The sequence below is a fragment of the Ictalurus furcatus genome, chromosome 6 (assembly GCF_023375685.1).
Source record: "Ictalurus furcatus strain D&B chromosome 6, Billie_1.0, whole genome shotgun sequence".
NCBI lineage: Eukaryota > Metazoa > Chordata > Actinopteri > Siluriformes > Ictaluridae > Ictalurus > Ictalurus furcatus.
The window spans coordinates 29,959,769-29,977,307 of record NC_071260.1 but is presented as its reverse complement, the minus strand read 5'-3'; the positions used below and the strand labels follow the sequence as shown (position 1 = coordinate 29,977,307).

General features: G+C 39.5%; 1 protein-coding gene across 3 annotated transcripts; it reads left to right on the top strand.

Annotated features, from left to right (window-relative positions):
- The first annotated feature begins 2,092 nt into the window (after positions 1-2,092).
- On the top strand, positions 2,093-16,713 carry ttf2 (transcription termination factor, RNA polymerase II). 3 transcript variants are annotated; one of them, XR_008386192.1, is made up of 23 exons: positions 2,093-2,211; positions 2,464-2,575; positions 3,787-3,873; positions 3,975-4,044; positions 4,696-5,631; positions 5,730-5,850; positions 7,897-8,073; positions 8,157-8,314; positions 8,453-8,534; positions 9,527-9,634; positions 9,742-9,892; positions 10,029-10,134; positions 10,533-10,717; positions 10,819-10,972; positions 11,885-11,976; positions 12,099-12,178; positions 12,263-12,399; positions 12,495-12,665; positions 13,386-13,438; positions 13,554-13,707; positions 13,833-13,943; positions 14,991-15,065; positions 15,274-15,331. XR_008386192.1 is itself a non-coding variant. In XM_053627570.1 (23 exons), the coding sequence occupies exons 1-23, from the start codon at positions 2,184-2,186 to the stop codon at positions 15,416-15,418; spliced, it is 3,465 nt and encodes a 1,154-aa protein (XP_053483545.1). In that variant the 5' UTR covers positions 2,094-2,183; the 3' UTR covers positions 15,419-16,713. The 3 variants fall into 3 exon arrangements, 2 of the variants coding, with proteins under 2 accessions (XP_053483546.1, XP_053483545.1); XM_053627570.1 differs by having other exon boundaries at positions 2,094-2,211; positions 13,861-13,943; positions 15,274-16,713; XM_053627571.1 differs by lacking the exons at positions 14,991-15,065; positions 15,274-15,331 and having other exon boundaries at positions 13,833-14,984.
- The last annotated feature ends 826 nt before the right edge of the window (positions 16,714-17,539 follow it).

The following is a 17,539-nucleotide window of genomic DNA, read 5'->3' as shown; positions in this document are numbered from 1 at the left end:
CTATTTTCACGTTTTATTCAACGACATAAAATACACCAGTAAAATCCCACTCGTGATTTTTTAAAAAACTTTTAGGTGTATTGAAAAGGCGGTTGCTAACAAGGTGCTAAATGGGACTACAAACGTTGTCGGGGACATTAAACGTCATCACGCCGAACAGGGGAAAAAAAAGCTTTGCAAATAAACTTGTTCAGGTTTGCTGTGCACAATCCCCCCCCCCCAAAAAAAAACATGCATGAATATTCATCCACAGTGTAAATCCGTGTTATGGAACATGTTTTTAAATCAAGTTTGGAAAAGTAGTCGGAAGCTTGGTGATGGTGACGTTAAAGTCGAGCGACCGTGGTGGAGTTCGTTTGTAGCATACGTTTAGCTATTTATTTCTGGCGATTGTATTTACGCTCCAAACTTCATATAAGTTGTGTTCATTTGTGAATATTATCTTAATGGACAAAACGTGTTAGTATTGTAAACTTTTGTTGATCACAGAGTTTATTTTTGCGATAATCCAAAAGCCTATGGGAAAATCCTATTGTGTTGTTGTCGAGGGAACCAGTGTGACGCTAACTTCCGGGTTCCGGTACAAAATGACGTCACCCCTGCGCCACTCTATGCTTTAAGGCAACAGCCGAGTTAGTGATGGGGGTCATCCCCAGTGGTGCTATTAAAAAATAAATAAATAAATAAAAACACTCAGCTGAATCTTTACCTTCTTTTATCTCTGTCACCTCCCTGTGAAACAGCAGTAGAGTAGGTTTGCTTTTTGCTCAGTCCTTCTCTCAGGAATATAAAGATTAGACAACTCTTTCAGAAAGATATAATTACTCTCCCTTCTGTATTATCTTATTGGGGTAATTATCTTAAAGATATTCCTTGGAAGACAGTGTGGTCTTTACCACACAAATATTTAATCATTTATCAGATTAAAGAGGTATCTTTCAAGTTGCTACGTCGATTTTACCCTGTCAAACTTTATATAAAAATGTTTCCTGAGAAGCATCCCCTTTTGCTCCTTTTCTGGAGAGGAAGAGGAGTCTGTCCCTCACCTTTTTTGGGATTGTGTCCACATAGCTACTTTTTGGAGGAAATTCTGTTTGTTTGTACTTGCTTTGTTTGTATTGGATGTCCTTTTTGGCTTTTATAACTTTAACAAGAATTTAAAAGACAAGAATTTTCTAATAAATCTATTTATTTTTCTAGCTAAGTTTTTTTTAAATATATATATATATACATAAGCGCAAATTTTTGTCTGTAAAACCCCTCTTTATTATTTTTTTGTAAGGACTTGAAATGTTACTTGATTGATTGATTGATTAAACTTTATTAATCCCCTAGGGGAAATTTACATGTCACAGCAGTACATACACAATAATAAATAAATATAACATCCACATTCACAACAACAACCATCACAGTATCAGTTCTGCAAGGCATTATGATTATATACAACCAAATGATTAATCCATCATGTTGTATAGCACTGATTGTACAGTCCAATAGCTGTTGGTAAAAAAAAAAAAAAAAAAAAGGACTTTCTAAATTGCTCCTTGTGGCAGCGGGGATGAATTAATCTTGAGCTAAATGAATTCACTGGGGCTCGAACTGTTTCATGAAGGGGGTGACAGTCATAATTCATTATAATTTATCAATCATTCTATCATGCCCAATCTCCTCTATTGTGGGTAACACACTCCCCACAAAAAAACCTGCCTTCTACTTGGATACGATTTCTACCTCTTGTAATGTCAAAGCCATGTGTACAATGTATAATATTTATGCTTTAAAAAATGTACATTTGATTGTGTGTTGCATATAAAAATGGAGGCAGGGAGGGAGGGAAGGGGGAAAGAGTGGGGGGGATTAGAGGATTCAAGGCATTTTTTCTTTTCTCAAAATTAATTTATTGTAAATTATAATTGTAAAAAATTATTTAAAAAGTTTGAATTATTTTTGTTGTTAATATCTGTTGTTAGTTGTAAACATGTGTATGTGTATTTACTTTTTTACATACTCCAAAACAAAAACAAACAAAAAAAAAAACACAGCAACAGCCGAGTTTCCTCCCAAGTATTTTCTGATTGGCTAACGGCGAGAAACGTCATCAATTCTGCGACAGCGCGCCATCTGAGTCATAACATAACTAGTCACAGTGATTAGAAACATTTACAGTTTTTCCTCTCGAAATGGAAAGAGTTGTTTGTGAAAGACATGGTAAGTGAGTACTAGTACTAGTAGAATTAGTACTAGTAGACGTACAATAGCAAACAAAATAGCATATTGCAGCCTAAGTGTCAATGAATGAAAAGCAGCTAGCACAGACCGGCTTTTAGTGGTGCTGAAGTTAGCAAAATTCACCGTTCAAACAGTGCTAAACTAGATCTTTATTTCATTCCTAAATATGATAACGTATTTCTCTCCACTGTTGCTCATCTTATCTCAACTAACCTGGCATTCATTGTTCAGGCAACATTTGCTTTCTGAAGACTGGTGTGAAGGAAGGACCGAATAAGGGTAAAAGTTTCTATGTTTGCACCGGGCGGGATGCGACACCATGTGATTTCACCCAGGCTACTGAGTGAGTCATCATCAACACAGGCTTAATGCACTGCTTCATACTGCTTCTTACTGCTTCTTACTGCTTCATACTGCTTCATACTGCTTCATACTGCTTCATGCTGCTTCTTACTGTTTCATACTGCTTCATACTGCTTCTTACTGTTTCTTACTGTTTCATACTGCTTCATACTGCTTCATACTGCTTCATACTGCATCATACTGTTTCTTACTGTTTCATACTGCTTCATACTGTTTCTTACTGTTTCTTACTGTTTCATACTGTTTCTCACTGTTTCATACTGTTTCTCATTGTTTCTCACTGTTTCTTGCTGTTTCATACTGTTTCTCATTGTTTCTCATTGTTTCATACTGTTTCTCACGTTCATACTGTTTCATACTGTTTCTCACGTTCATACTGTTTCATACTGTTTCTCACGTTCATACTGTTTCTCACTGTTTCTCACTGTTTCTCACTGTTTCGTACTGTTTCTCACTGTTTCGTACTGTTTCTCATTCATACTGTTTCTCACATTCATACTGTTTCTCACAGTCATACTGTTTCTCGCTGTTTCATACTGTTTCTCACATTCATGCTGTTTCTCGCTGTTTCTCGCTGTTTCATGCTGTTTCTTGCTCTTTCATGCTGTTTCACTGTTTCTCACTTTCATGCGGTTTCTCACTGTTTCATACTGTTTTTCGCTGTTTTATACTGTTTCTCACTGTTTCAAGCTGTTTCTCACTGTTTCAAGCTGTTTCTCACTGTTTCAAGCTGTTTCATACTATTTCTCACTGTTTCATGCTGTTTCTCGCTGTTTCTCACTTTCATGCGGTTTCTTGCTGTTTCATGCTGTTTCATACTGTTTCTCGCTGTTTCATGCGGTTTCATACTGTTTCTCGCTGTTTCATACCGTTTCTCGCTGTTTCATACCGTTTCTTGCTGTTTCATACTGTTTCTTGCTGTTTCATACTGTTTCTCGCTGTTTCATACTGTTTCATGCTGTTTCTCACTTTCATGCTGTTTCTCACTTTCATGCCGTTTCCCGCTGTTTCCCACTGTTTCATGCTGTTTCTCGCTGTTTCTTGCTGTTTCTCACTTTCATGCTGTTTCTCGCTTTCACACGGTTTCTTGCCGTTTCACACGGTTTCTCACGTTTTAACACGGCTTCTCGCCGTTTCACACTGTTGATTATGGAAACCAGTGTGTAAATCAATGCTTTCTCTCATTCTCAGACTTCCACCTTCTCACTGTCTCCGCCACGAAGACGTGCTGGTTGAACTTCAGACCTTAATTCAAAACACAACACAGGGTTCTTATAGGTAACATATCCTCACCACGTGCACAGTGGATTTCCGCTTTAACTTTCTACTCTTTATAATAGATTTATTTATAAATTTATAATTATTTATTACACCTCTAGGCTGTTATATCGCTGCGTAGTAGGAAAGAAAGCGGGACAGAAGTGGTGTGGGAGTGTCCCATGGACAGAGGTAAAATATTATAAAAAAAATGTATAACATCCTTTTTGTGTGCTAATAAACACAAAATATGTGTTCTTGTTTGTCATGTTTATACTGGGGTGCAATAAACCAATATTGGCTGATGGGTATTGGATCAGCTTTAACATATCTGTTTGGATATGCTGGCTGACATGACACAGATCGTTGCCTTAATGAATGTCATCATCACACTGCAGGTGTCTTGCATAACCTGGTAACAGAAGCATGCAGAGAGCAGATTATATATATATATATATATATATATATATATATATATATATATATATATATATATATATATATATATATATAATATATATAACATTACATTTTATGGCATCTGGCGGACACCCTTATCCAGAGCGACTTACAGACGTGGTTTGAAGTCTCGATCAATAAATACATTTGATAAATTTGATAGAAAGAAACGCATACAGACAACACCTTGGTGCCAGAACAGATAAGAGTCTTGATGCATGGCTTCCTTGTTCCCTGAGAGATCATATTGTATCAACAAAAAGAACTGGAACATTCTTATGCTATACTTTACTGTGTTTGAGAGTCACATAATTTAATAACGTTAGTCTTAAAGGTGCATGGTTACCTTTTTGTAAAAATGTTTGATACTGGTTTAAATTTCAGAAAAGCACAAAGACGAATCTTTTGTCAGAGAGTGAAAAGCAGCCTTCCAGTCTGCCTCCTGTTAGAAATCCTTTCAAAGCCCCTGGCAAAACTGACCAAAGCTCCGAGTGGAAAAAGCTTCAAGAAGCAGAGACGGCTAAAGCTGAGGTAAAGATATCTGAAAAGTCTGTAGAAAGCGAGCGCTCCAGGAAATGCAACGGTGATGAAATTCCGACAAAGAAAACAGAGAGAGAATCTGACCGTCAAAGAAACTCCAAGGAGGGAGAGGAGATGAGTTCTGCACGTTCTGAACCCTGGAGAGACAAAAAACTTCCTCCTGGAATGAAGGTTAAGAAGCGATCATCTGACAAGGACAAGAAATTGCACAGCAGTAGTGAGGTGACTGTAAAAGGAGCAGAAGATACTGAGGGTTCTTATAGTAGCAGTAAATGTGAAAGTGTTAATAAACAGCAAAAAGAGAAAGGGACTAAAATACAGAACCCCCAATGCCATGACAAGGAGGAGAGAGCAGCTCCACAGCAAAACCCTAAGCAGAAAACCGAGGTACACGGTCCTGATTTAACTTCTAGGAAGACATCTACCTCAAATACAGACACTCAGCCAGGCAATATTCCTAAAAATACTCCAGAAGAAGAGAGGCAGGCCAGCCCAGGTTCAACGTTAGAAGGTGTTCCAGCTTCGCCAAAGCCTGGTATAAGTAATGCCCAGAAGAAAACAGTAAAATCACCCTTTGGAGACTGGAGTGATGATGATGATGATGATGTCCAGTTGGTGTCAGTTCAGCCAGGCTCTCAGCAGACTTCAGTACCAGCTGCACCTTTGCAGAAAACCCTTACCTCCTACCCAGGCTTCCAGCTTACGTCAAAGGGTAAAAGTCAAGAAGAAGACCCCAGAGCATTCCACAGCCAGCTTACAGCCCAGCTTAAACAAAAGAAGGTACTGTCAGTGTGCATCATTGGTTTTCTCCATCTTTCTTTGTAACAAAATGTGATTTCTTTAATAGTGGTTTTTCCATTATCTGTATGTGTGTCTAGGCTACTCTGTCAGTGGTTAATGTGTCTGCTCTGCCTGATAAAGGAGAGAGGCTGAAGAGCCAAGTGAAGCAGCTGGAAGAGGCTCTGGAGGCTTTGAGTCTGACCAGTGTTGCTGATACTGGTGAGATACTGATTTGTAATGTAATGTACAGTTGGGTTCACTTGACCCTGTAGAGGGGAAGATTCACTGCAAATGAAAACAAAGTGTCTGATTACTTTTATCCTGTGATAAAACATGGGATGCGAGCGGTCTTTTCCAGGATGACAGTTCATGTGTCCGAATTCACGTACCGTGACATTACCCCATTCATTTGTTTCAGTATCTACCAGAGATGGAAACTCGAGTCTGTGATTTGGACTCGAGTCACACTTAAGTTGCAAAAAAAAATTACTTGCGACTTGACTTGGACTCGTGAACAACTGACTTGAGACTTCACTTGGATTCCACCTCAGAGACTTGACTTGGACTTGGACCTCAGGGACTTGAGACTTGATTTGGTCTTGGACCTCAGGGACTTGAGACTTGACTTGGACCTCAGGGACTTGAGACTTGACTTGGACCTCAGGGACTTGACTTGGACCTCAGGGACTTGAGACTTGACTTGGACCTCAGGTACTTGAAGCTTGACTTGGACTTGGATCTCAGGAACTTGACTTGGACCTCAGGGACTTGAGAATTGACTTGGACTTTTACCTCAGGGGCTTGAGACTTGACTTGGACTTTTACCTCAGGGACTTGAGACTTGACTTGGACTTTTACCTCAGGGACTTGAGACTTGATTTGGTCTTGGACCTCAGGGACTTGAGACTTGACTTGGACCTCAGGGACTTGAGACTTGACTTGGACCTCAGGGACTTGACTTGGACCTCAGGGACTTGACTTGGACCTCAGGGACTTGAGACTTGACTTGGACCACAGGGACTTGAGACTTTACATGGATAGCACAGCGGAGACATCATCCAGCTGCTCGTAGAGCATGCCTTCCGCCATTTTTCTTATGGGATAGCACAGTGTCCATTTGTTCCATACTGCAGAATCTCTGCGTAAGCAGTAGGTCACCCGGGGATTTCTCGCCTACTGTTTTATTAATACTGAGAATTCGGACATACTATTCCTTTGGCGTACTGCTTTTCGCCTGCACCATATAGTAGGACAGTAAGGATATTCGGACGCAGCTAGTGTCTCAGTTCGCAAGACATGAGAGTTCACTGAATGGTTTAAGTGTAGAAATGAATCGTATCATATCCTCTGACCTTCAGTCACTAGATCTCAACTCAATTCAACACTTATGTGAGATTTTGGACTGACATGTTAGACACTGCTCTCTAAACACCAACCGAGAAAATATCTTTCTGAGGACCGGTGTTCATCCCTCCTGTGTACTTACATAGGCTTGTAGAATCTGCGCCAAGAAGCAATGAGACTGTTCTAGCAGTTAATGGTGGTCAAACCCCTGATTTATTTTTTTAAATTTGTCACCCTTCTGTACGTTCTGGTCTATTCCTTTATTAGTTATAGAACTGTATGTTATTCACTGTATAGTAGTAGTCAATCAAGGTCACAGGACTTGCAGTATCTTCTTGAAAATCTTAAGCTACTCATCTGACTCACCAGTTAAAATAAACTTTAGTGTGTGATTCATTCCCACGACATTATAAAATGCTTATGGTATTGAAGATCTGAACTCACCTGGTAAAGACCACATGACTTCACACCAAGTTAGCTCTCCTGTGATGTGGTTCTAGAAGTTTACCATGCGTACTGGATTGTTGAGATGTACGGTAAGCTTCTGCCTTAAGTGTGTTGTTTACACAGGAATGTAATGTTGACTGAAGAGCTTCATAGGCTCTCCGGCCTCATGATAATAGATCATTGCTCCTAACGGAAAAATGTTGCTGGTTCTGGACCTTGTTGCTGTTTTGACCAAGGTCTGTTTTGGGGAGCTGCATGCCATTTAGGGCTTCCAATTTGTGTTTCAGTGCGTGTTGGGAATCGGATACTAATCCGTAGCGCGAGCTTTCGGAGGTCATTGGTTAATCTGGGGCGAAGTGTGAAACGTCATCAATATTATTCTGCCTAGCTGCTTTTGGTTGCTAATAGACAATTAAATGATCTAAATGACTGAAAATAAAACGTGCATAGACGTATTGAACAATCTGTTCCCAGGGTCTCAAGATGCAGACAGTGATGCCCTGGAGAATCCCAAATCCTGTCATTCCAATCCTTTTAACCGTGCAGGGGGTACTATTCTCCTACCAGAGGCTCCAGTCCATTTTCAGCCAAATTCCTCTACGAGCTCATTGGGACTACCGCTCAGTCAGGGATACTCCCAGATGTATGGAGGTAATTCAGTTCAATCCTCTTCTTAGAAACAGGCATGTTGTATACTATAGCTGTCGTGAGTAATAAGCCCTGTTTGTCTGCAGTGAATCCTCAAAACCAGGCCTTCTATGGTGGCAAGATGACGGAGGACAGACTGCTCGCTGTGCGCAATGTCACAACAGAGGCGATCGACCACCTGCACCACTCACTGGAGTCTTGCCCTTCTGCAGACACAGAGGAACAGGATCCCAAAGGAATAAAGGTCAGAGAGAGTACTTATAGGAACTGGGAATGGTTTAGCTCGTGTTTACATCAAAGATGTGAAGAGAAGTTTATTATGGTAAATTTAATTATACATTTAGACATGATGTAAGTCTGGAATCGATCTTTTACCTTTCAGGTCCAGTTGTTGCCTCATCAGAGAAGAGCCTTGGCCTGGCTGCTGTGGAGAGAAAACCAAAAACCCTGCGGGGGTATTCTGGGTAAAATGGCATTTCTCTTTTAAAGCTGATTTAAGTTAATACACTACCGGTCAAAAGTTTAGACACACTCATTCTTTATTTTTATTATTTCTTTTCCACATTTTAGAATAATAATAATAATAAAGTCATCACAACTCTGGAGTAACACAAATGGCACTATGGGAATTATGTTGTGATAATAAAAATCCAAAATAAATCTAAATGATTTAGTATTTTATCATCTTCAAAGTAGACGCCCTTTTCGCCTAGAATTTCCAGAAATGTATTCTTGGCGTTTTCTCGAGCGATTTCTTGAGGAATTTCCCTGAGATGATTTTTAAACAGTATTAAAGGAGTTAAAGGAGGACTCTTATCCGCTGCTTTTCGGAATATTTCACGCACCTTCAGATCAAAAGCTTTTTAAGATCATGAGAAACATTTCAGTCGAGTGTCCACAAACTTTTGACCGGTAGTGTAAATAAAACAATAGAATTGGATGGAGCATGAGATTTTTTTTTTTGAACAGTGCCTGGACTTTAGCTGAATTAACGAATAAATTATTCACGGAAAGAAAATGTCAGAACGTAAGAGTCATCAGGTCCGCAACTGAAATGTCCGAGCTCTGTCGTAATCACCTTCTTCATGTATCTGACGCATATTTCTTTAAAAGTGGATAAAAAAAAAGATAACCTAGCAATTGGAGACAGCTGAAATCACATCCTTTAAGTCCACTTTGGAACAGATTGTTGATTCTTACATTTTTTTTCAAGCATTAACATTATTGTGATGTCTGGCAATGGTGTAACTTAATACACACACAGCATTTTCACTAACTTATGTCTCTCTTATGATTTTATCATTTAAACATGCACATAAATCTAGTCAGACCACTATTGTAGTTGTATATTTATTTTTTTTATTTGAATCTTTTGCATCGTAGGATGTTATTATGGTTATTGTTTATACAGTGATCTTGGTTTTGCTTTTCCTTTATGTATTTATTATTAATTCAGCGGATGACATGGGTTTGGGGAAAACCCTCACCATGATCGCTCTCATTCTGTCCCAAAAGAAGAAGCACGCGAAAGACACTCGGCTAGACGGATGGCTCTCCAAAACCGGTAAGCGCTCCTGCACAGCGTCGCTGGAAATGACATGCCCGGTTGCCATGTTCTGCAATATGCCGTGCTATGTTTACGTACTGAAAATTGCACATGCTTTTGGTTAGACTCGTCTTTGGTGGCATCCCAGGGAACTCTGATCATCTGTCCTGCCTCTCTGCTGCATCACTGGAAGAAAGAGATCGAGAGACACGTGAAGAGCAGTCGCCTGAGCGTGTATCTCTACCACGGGCCTAACCGACAAAGGAGCGCAAGCATGTAATGCTGTTACTCGAGCAGTCCTGCTGATTCTCTATATTTATTTCACATCCGTTCGAAATGAAATCTGTTTAGATGGCTGCTGTTCTGTTTTCTCGGATTATCTCTCTGCTATTCACTTTGCTCTGTCCACTAGACTGGCTGAACATGATGTGGTGATCACCACGTACAGCCTGGTTTCTAAAGAGGTCCCGGTTCAGAAAGAGGATGCTGAGAAGCCCAGTCAGGACTCCGAGCCTGTGGTACGATATGCTGACTGCAGAATTTATATGAATGATTTATCGTTATCTGTCCTGTCGGATTTCAGACGCTCATGGGCGGACTATTATAAGTTTAACTGGCCAAGACTATCAGGATCTTAGCCTTTACAAACCGATTGAGTTTTGTCCGTGTAAGTATTATGCAGGAGGTCAAACATCGTTTGTTTGTCGTTGAAGTCTGTGAGCTCTAAATGCTATCTGCCTGCTTGCTTACTGTGTTCGGGAAATGATCTGAACAACCAAAAATAAAAATCCGTGGACTTATTTCCTCTGATCCTCACGATGCCAAATATTTCAACTTTGATTCCAAATATATGCCTGTGTTTGTAGACCTAATATACAAATTTGCCCACATGCTCTTCCTGTATCTCTGTGCCTAGGGGTCTGCTCTGCCTCCTCTCTTGCGTGTAGCCTGGACTCGTATTGTTCTTGATGAGGCCCACAACATCAAGAACCCTAAAGTGCAGACCTCCATGGCTGTGTGTAAGCTGCGCGCCAAAGCCCGCTGGGCCGTCACTGGTACCCCCATCCAGAACAACCTGCTGGATATGTACTCGCTGCTGAAGTATACCTCCACTCTGTACCCCAGAGCAGTTTTCGCTGCTTTCTTAACATCGCATGCTTATATTATTTCCTCGTTACTAATGTAATTGAATGCGTTTTTAGATTTTTGAGGTGCTCTCCGTTTGATGAATACAAGCTATGGAAGGCTCAGGTAGACAACGGGTCTAAGAGAGGAGGAGAGAGGCTTAACATTCTCACCAGGTCCCTGCTGCTGCGCAGGACTAAAGACCAGCTGGACTCTACAGGCAAGCCTCTGGTGTGTACAGCAGTGTATTTCCGTTGTAGCCGTAGAGGTTTAAAATAAGGAACATGAAGGGAACAGCATCACAGAGTAGTAATATTACCGTATTAATAACTCCGCCTCCAAATGATTCAAATTCAAAGCTTTTCCAGTACGTGTTGACTGGAATGGGTAATGAGTTCAGTAATCAGTGTTCTAGAGTTTCGTTGATTTTAATTTTAGCTATAGGCTTGTATATGCTGGTAAGTACGTTAGCTTTGATAATCACTTTTAATTTCTGTATTTTGATGAATGTATCGTTATAAACAACAAGATTGGTAAAGATACTCATTTATAAAATGCATAAATGTTGGCCTTGTCCACTATGTTGTGGCTCACGCATAGGTTTTTCACAATAAAGAGAAACATACGTTATATGACCAAAGGTTTGTGGACACCTGTGTGCTCTTTGAACATCCCATTCCAGATTTAGTTGCGTTTAGCCGCTAGAATAACCTCCACTCATCTGGGAAGGCTTTCCACTAGATTTCGGAGCGTGGCTGTAGGGATTTCTCTATTCAGCCCCAAGGGCATTAGTGAGGTCAGGCGATGATGTTCAGCCAGTTTGTCCCAAAGGTGTTCAGTGGGGTCGAGGTCAGGCTTCTCGAGTTCTTCCAGTCCATCCTTAGCTGGCGAACCATGTCTTCATGGTTTGTAGTCAGGGGCATTGTCATGCTGGAACATGTTTGGGCTTCGTAGTTCCAGTGAAAGGGAGACTGTAATGCTACAGCATGCAAAGACCCTCTAGACAATTGAATGCTTCCATTCAATTCATTCATGTGGGTGTGATGGTCAGGTGTCCACAAACTTTTGACCATGTAGTGTACCTGTCAGTTAATAGTTCTCATATAAGCAAGGCTTACCGCTTTTCTTATTCCACTGTGGTAGGTGTCTCTGCCTGACCGAAGCTGTAAAGTTCACAGGGTAAATCTGTCTGAGGATGAGCAGTCTGTTTACGATGTGGTGTTTGCACAGTCCAGGTACGTTTAAACACAGTATAAACCTCTCGGTCATAAAAGCCACACACTGCATTAAATATAGCATTATATCTGTATATGAATATATATGTTATATGATGAATATAAGCTGAGTTTCTCCTCAGGTCCACCCTCCAGTCCTATCTGAAGAGGCATGAGGGAGTAGACGGTAAACAAGGAGATGGTAGCAATCCCTTTGAGAAAGGTTTGGAGAATTGTATATTTCTATTTTTCTTCACAGCCGCCTTCAAGGATGTCCATTCATGAGAGTTTTATGTGTGTGTTTTAGTTGCGCGAGAGTTTGGAATGTCCCAGCAGGACTCTGCGTCCTCCTCTCAGCAACCTCAGGTTTCCAGTACCATCCACATCCTGTCCCTGTTGCTGCGCCTCAGACAGTGTTGCTGCCACCTGTCGTTGCTGAAGAAGGTCACTTTCTCACACATGCTGTATACAGAAAAATGATCATTCTAAAACTGACCATGAAGGGTGCCTTAGCGTGTTTGTATGCGTTTATCGGTCAGACGCTGGATCAGTCGGAGCTGCAAGGAGATGGGATTGCTCTGTCTCTGGAAGAGCAGCTATGTGCTCTGTCTTTGTCCGAATCCTCTAACTCTGATGCCAAAGCCACCGTTTCCCTCAACGGCAGCCGGTTCCGCGCTGAGATTTTCGAGGAGAGCCGAGAGAGCACCAAGGTGAGCTTTGTTGGGGGGGGTTCTTTTTCTTCTACCTTCTTCAGTTGAAAATAATGATATTTTTTAAAAAATAATCGTTATACGTTCGTTTTCTCAAACCCTCTCTTTCGCACGTACACTACCGGTCAAAAGTTTGTGGACACTCGACTGAAACGTTTCTCATGATCTTAAAAACCTTTTTGTATGATTTAAATGTGTGAAATCGGTGTCGTAGACAAAAATATAATCGCACCGACGTATTCATTTCTTTCGTTAGAAAGCTTAACATTTTATGTACAAAAAAATCTTTTTTTTTAAACGGACGACTTAGAGCGAAATATTCCGAAAAGCAGCCGATAAGTGTTCGGCGTAAGTGGGAACTCCTTTAATACTGTTTAAAAAGCATCTCAGGGAAATTCCTCAAGAGATCGGTCGAGAGAAAACGCCAAGAATACATTTCTGGAAATTCTGGGCAGAAAAGGGCGTCGACTTTGAAGATGCTAAATATTATTATATTATATTAATATAATATTAAATTATTTAGGTTTATTTTGGATTTTGTTTTTATCACACCATAATTCCCGTAGTTCCATTTGTGTTACTCCAGAGTTTTGATGACTTTATCATTCATCTGAAATGTGGAAAAGAAATAATAAAAATAAAGATTGAGTGTGTCAAAACTTTTGAGCGGTAGTGTACGACGCATTTATTCGATCTCGCATTCTATTTCTTGTCATTCAGATTTCGGCCGTCCTCACAGAGATAAAAGAAATCCGTAAGAAAAATCAGAAAAGGTACCCGTTTTCTTTACAGTTTTTGTTTCCTATGATTAATAGTTTAGATGTTGCGTTTCTATTATGGGCTGTCTAGACAGTGTGACGTGAGACTAACAGGAGTGTGTGTCGGCAGTGTGATTGTGTCCCAGTGGACGAGCATGCTGCACATTGTAGCTGTTCACTTGAAGAAGCTCGACCTGCACTTCAGTGTCATCGATGGTACGGTGAACCCTAAGCGACGCATGGACCTGGTGGATGAATTTAACACTAACCCTAAAGGACCTCAGGTGCGTTTCTATATAACTATATTTTGATCTAATAAACGTTCTCTAACGAGGGTCATTGGGGTCATAACAGCGACCCCGGGTTGGGTTTTAATATTAAAAATGCATTGTGTGTGTGTGTGAATGAGGCGTTCTCTGAAAGTATGTGTTGTGCAGGTAATGCTCGTGTCCTTATGTGCTGGAGGAGTGGGTATTAATCTGACAGGTGGGAATCATCTGTTCCTCATAGACATGCACTGGTAAGACCTTATACAAGTCTCTTAGCATTAACAAAAGGCTTATACCACAGTGCTGTTCTCAGATCTGATTGGTCAGAATTTAAGTAACATTTCTATAATAGCGAAGCTGTGACGGTAGTTCCAGCAGTAAGGCTCGTGTTTACATTAATGCACCCGTTCTAATATGTTATCATTTCTTTAGTACTGCCTTACACAGAGACGTGTATGGCAGATGGTCCTTATAATCTAAACCAGGGGTTCCCAAACTTTTCCAGGGCAAGGCCCCCCAAAATGACATTAACATTTGACCGAGCCCCCCCTTTTGCAAGATGTCTTTAAAACACTTTAAAAATACAGACTTCTGAATATATCCCCCTTTTTTTTTATTAATAATTACATCTTTACATTACATTACATTAGGAATTGATTGTGTGTGTGTGTGTGTGTGTGTGTGTGTGTGTGGTTGTCTGAGAGTGAAAGAGAAAACATACGTTTATTTATTTTTCACACCAAATTGTTGTAGCCCACGGGCGCCCCCTGGCGGCCCCCACTTTGAAAACCACTGATCTAAACCACATAATAAATTAAAATGTGCTGTTATTTTACAAAGAAAACGTCAATAGATTATTAACTCAAAACAAGAAGTGAGAGAAAGAAGGGTTGGTGAGAGACTATATAGTGTAAGGCACAGGAACTAACTTGCTGTTATTGGAAAATAATCACCCTTAGTGATTAGTAAGAGTAACTCCATTTTCTGTCCTCATCATTGATTATTTTTCTAGAACAGCATGCCCTGTTGTGTTTTGTTCATTTCTTAAATTTCAGTCCAGTGGGTAGGTGGAGGGAAAGGGCTAGCATTGGGTAATTAATGTAATGGAGTTCATGCCAGCATAAATTCCAGTAAGTGTGTACTTTGTTGTCCATTAGAGGTTTTTAGACTCCATGATTCTGTGAAACTGTGGTAATTACAGGATCGTGAAGGCAGAAGAAATGGATGTCGGTGTTTAAAGAACTTACTTTGAAATTACTGTGGACAAACAGGATTTAAGAAGGAGCTTCTTTTTACAGGAACCCTGCACTGGAAGACCAGGCCTGTGACAGAATCTACAGAGTGGGACAAAGCCGTGATGTCACCATTCACAGGTGAGTCTTACGCTTCCCATGTTCTTGTAACTTATTACATGCTTTTTAGTAGTAAAGATAGTGTTCCTACTGTGGTTTGAGGCTCTTGGGTATTTTTTTGGGGGGGGGGGCGACATGATCTGAGCAGGAATTTCAGATCTATTAGTCAAGCAGACATTAACATTAAGAACTTTTTGTTGCCGCAAGTCAGTGTGTCTTTACTTTACAGGTTTGTGTGTGAGGGAACAGTCGAGGATAAGATCTCCTCTCTGCAAGAGAAGAAGAAGGAGCTGGCCCAGAAAGTTCTTTCTGGAACTGGGTCATCTTTCACCAAGCTCTCATTAGCAGACCTCAGGGTTATCTTTGGTGTATAACATATATGACATATCTACAGTCACCAGGTCAGCCCTGTTAGAATGTTGGGTTATGTCTTGCACTTGCATTATCCATGTTTATTTGCCTTATACCAATGCCTGAACTGTATCATGGTGTTTCTTTTTTTTCTTCTTCTTCTTCTTTTTTTTTTTTTTTTTTTTAAATCAGTAAATATATTCTGACTGGGAAAAAAAAAATAAAAATAAAAATGAATCGCTGTTCGAGCGATGTGTTTAAAAGTTTATATAACCAAGGGAACGTTTGCACAGAAAGACATCTGAAGAGTTTAACGTCTTATAATCAAATTCACCGGAGTTGATTATCCTTTAAAACAGAAAATTTAATATGTATTGAAGTTTAAATACATTTCTAGCTAATTATTTCTCTATTTTAATATACAACTGTGTGTTCTTGCCTTCCTTAATGCTATCTTTATTTATGCATTCATAATACACCATCCAGTTTGTGGTTTGACTAGGTTGCCAGATTTGCTTCCTTCATAGGAAATAAAAACCCTCTTGTTAAAACTGACTGAAAACCATTTTTAATGCTGTTTGCTAATTTGCGTAGGCCTTTTGTTTTCATCCCTAATGACATGTTTAATACATGATTTATTTGTAGCATACTTATTCACGGCGTGACTTGAAAAAAAAAATCTTCATGAACATATTCACATATTGTATGAAGACTAGATTACATATTAAGAAGTAACTTCCTATAATTCATTTCTTACAGCATTGACCGGGTTTAGAAAATCTGTAATGTTCTCCAGATTTCCAAACAAATGAGGACTTGAGGTAATTATACGTCATGAATACTGTATGTGCCCCTGTGTGAAGTACACTACATTCAGCATAATCACCTTAAACATAGTTAAACACTGGAAATTTAAAAGAAACACTGTGGTGTGCCAAAAGGTCAATTATTATCAGTTAAACAGAAAGCCATGGTATTTATAGAGTATCTAAGAGTCCTTACTTTTTTGGCCTTTGCCCAAGTGTGATAATCTGTGTAAACTTAAATGAGTGTGTGCAGGTTTATTGAGTGTGTGCTCTGGGGCACAGCACCCAGTAAGCACCACTCATAAGTCGCGTATGTAGAAGCAGGAATAGCGTTGATATCTTGTTTAGTGACTAAATCAGCCTGGAAACAGGGATACAGCGACCATCAAATAGAAATCCTCACAGTACTGCATTCAACAGAAACCAGGATAAACAGGTTTTTACTCATTTGTGAAAGCCAGATACAGTGTACAGTAAATTCCATTTAAAATAATCACTTAAGTATTTAAGGTATTCAAGCTCAAGAGGATGAAAAGAGGGGGGGAGGGGGGATATCATTTAGATGAAAGATTATTAAAAGTAATTTTTAAAGCTGCTTATCAAGTGGTATAATAATGTCAACACACTGATTAAAGCTGTTACAATATTACAATAAACATTACAATATTTTCTTACACTAATGTGTGTGTGTGCGTGTGTGTGCTCGACCCACTTATTGGCTGCTTTTCGGAATATTTCACTCCGAGTCATCCATTTAAAAAAAAAAAAAAAAACATTTTTTTGTGAATAAAATGTTAGTTTTCTAATGAAAGAAATGATTATGTTGGCGCAATTATATTGATGTCTACAACACCGATTTCAAACATTTACTCACACACTTTCAGATCAGATTATCCCTGTCCTTCTACACATCATCTTTCTATCACATGATCAGTTCACCCATTCATTTCTACATTTATCTCCATTCATCTTTCAAGCAAACTCTTTCTATCTGTCTTTCCTCTCTTTTTAGATTCCACTCGTACTTTTCATATCCATCCCTTTCTGTTTATCTACATGAACTCATATCTGAGGAAATTACTGGGGAAATTCCCACGTCACAGCAGCTCAGTTACACACAACAGATAAGAGGAGACACATTAAATAGAAATAGAATAGAAAAATGTCTATATATATATATATATATATATATATATATATATATATATATATTATGATAAACTTTATTGATCCCACACTGGGGAAATTCCCACGTCACAGCAGCTCAGTTACACACAACAGATAAGAGGAGACACATTAAATAGAAATAGAATAGAAAAATGTCTATATATATATATA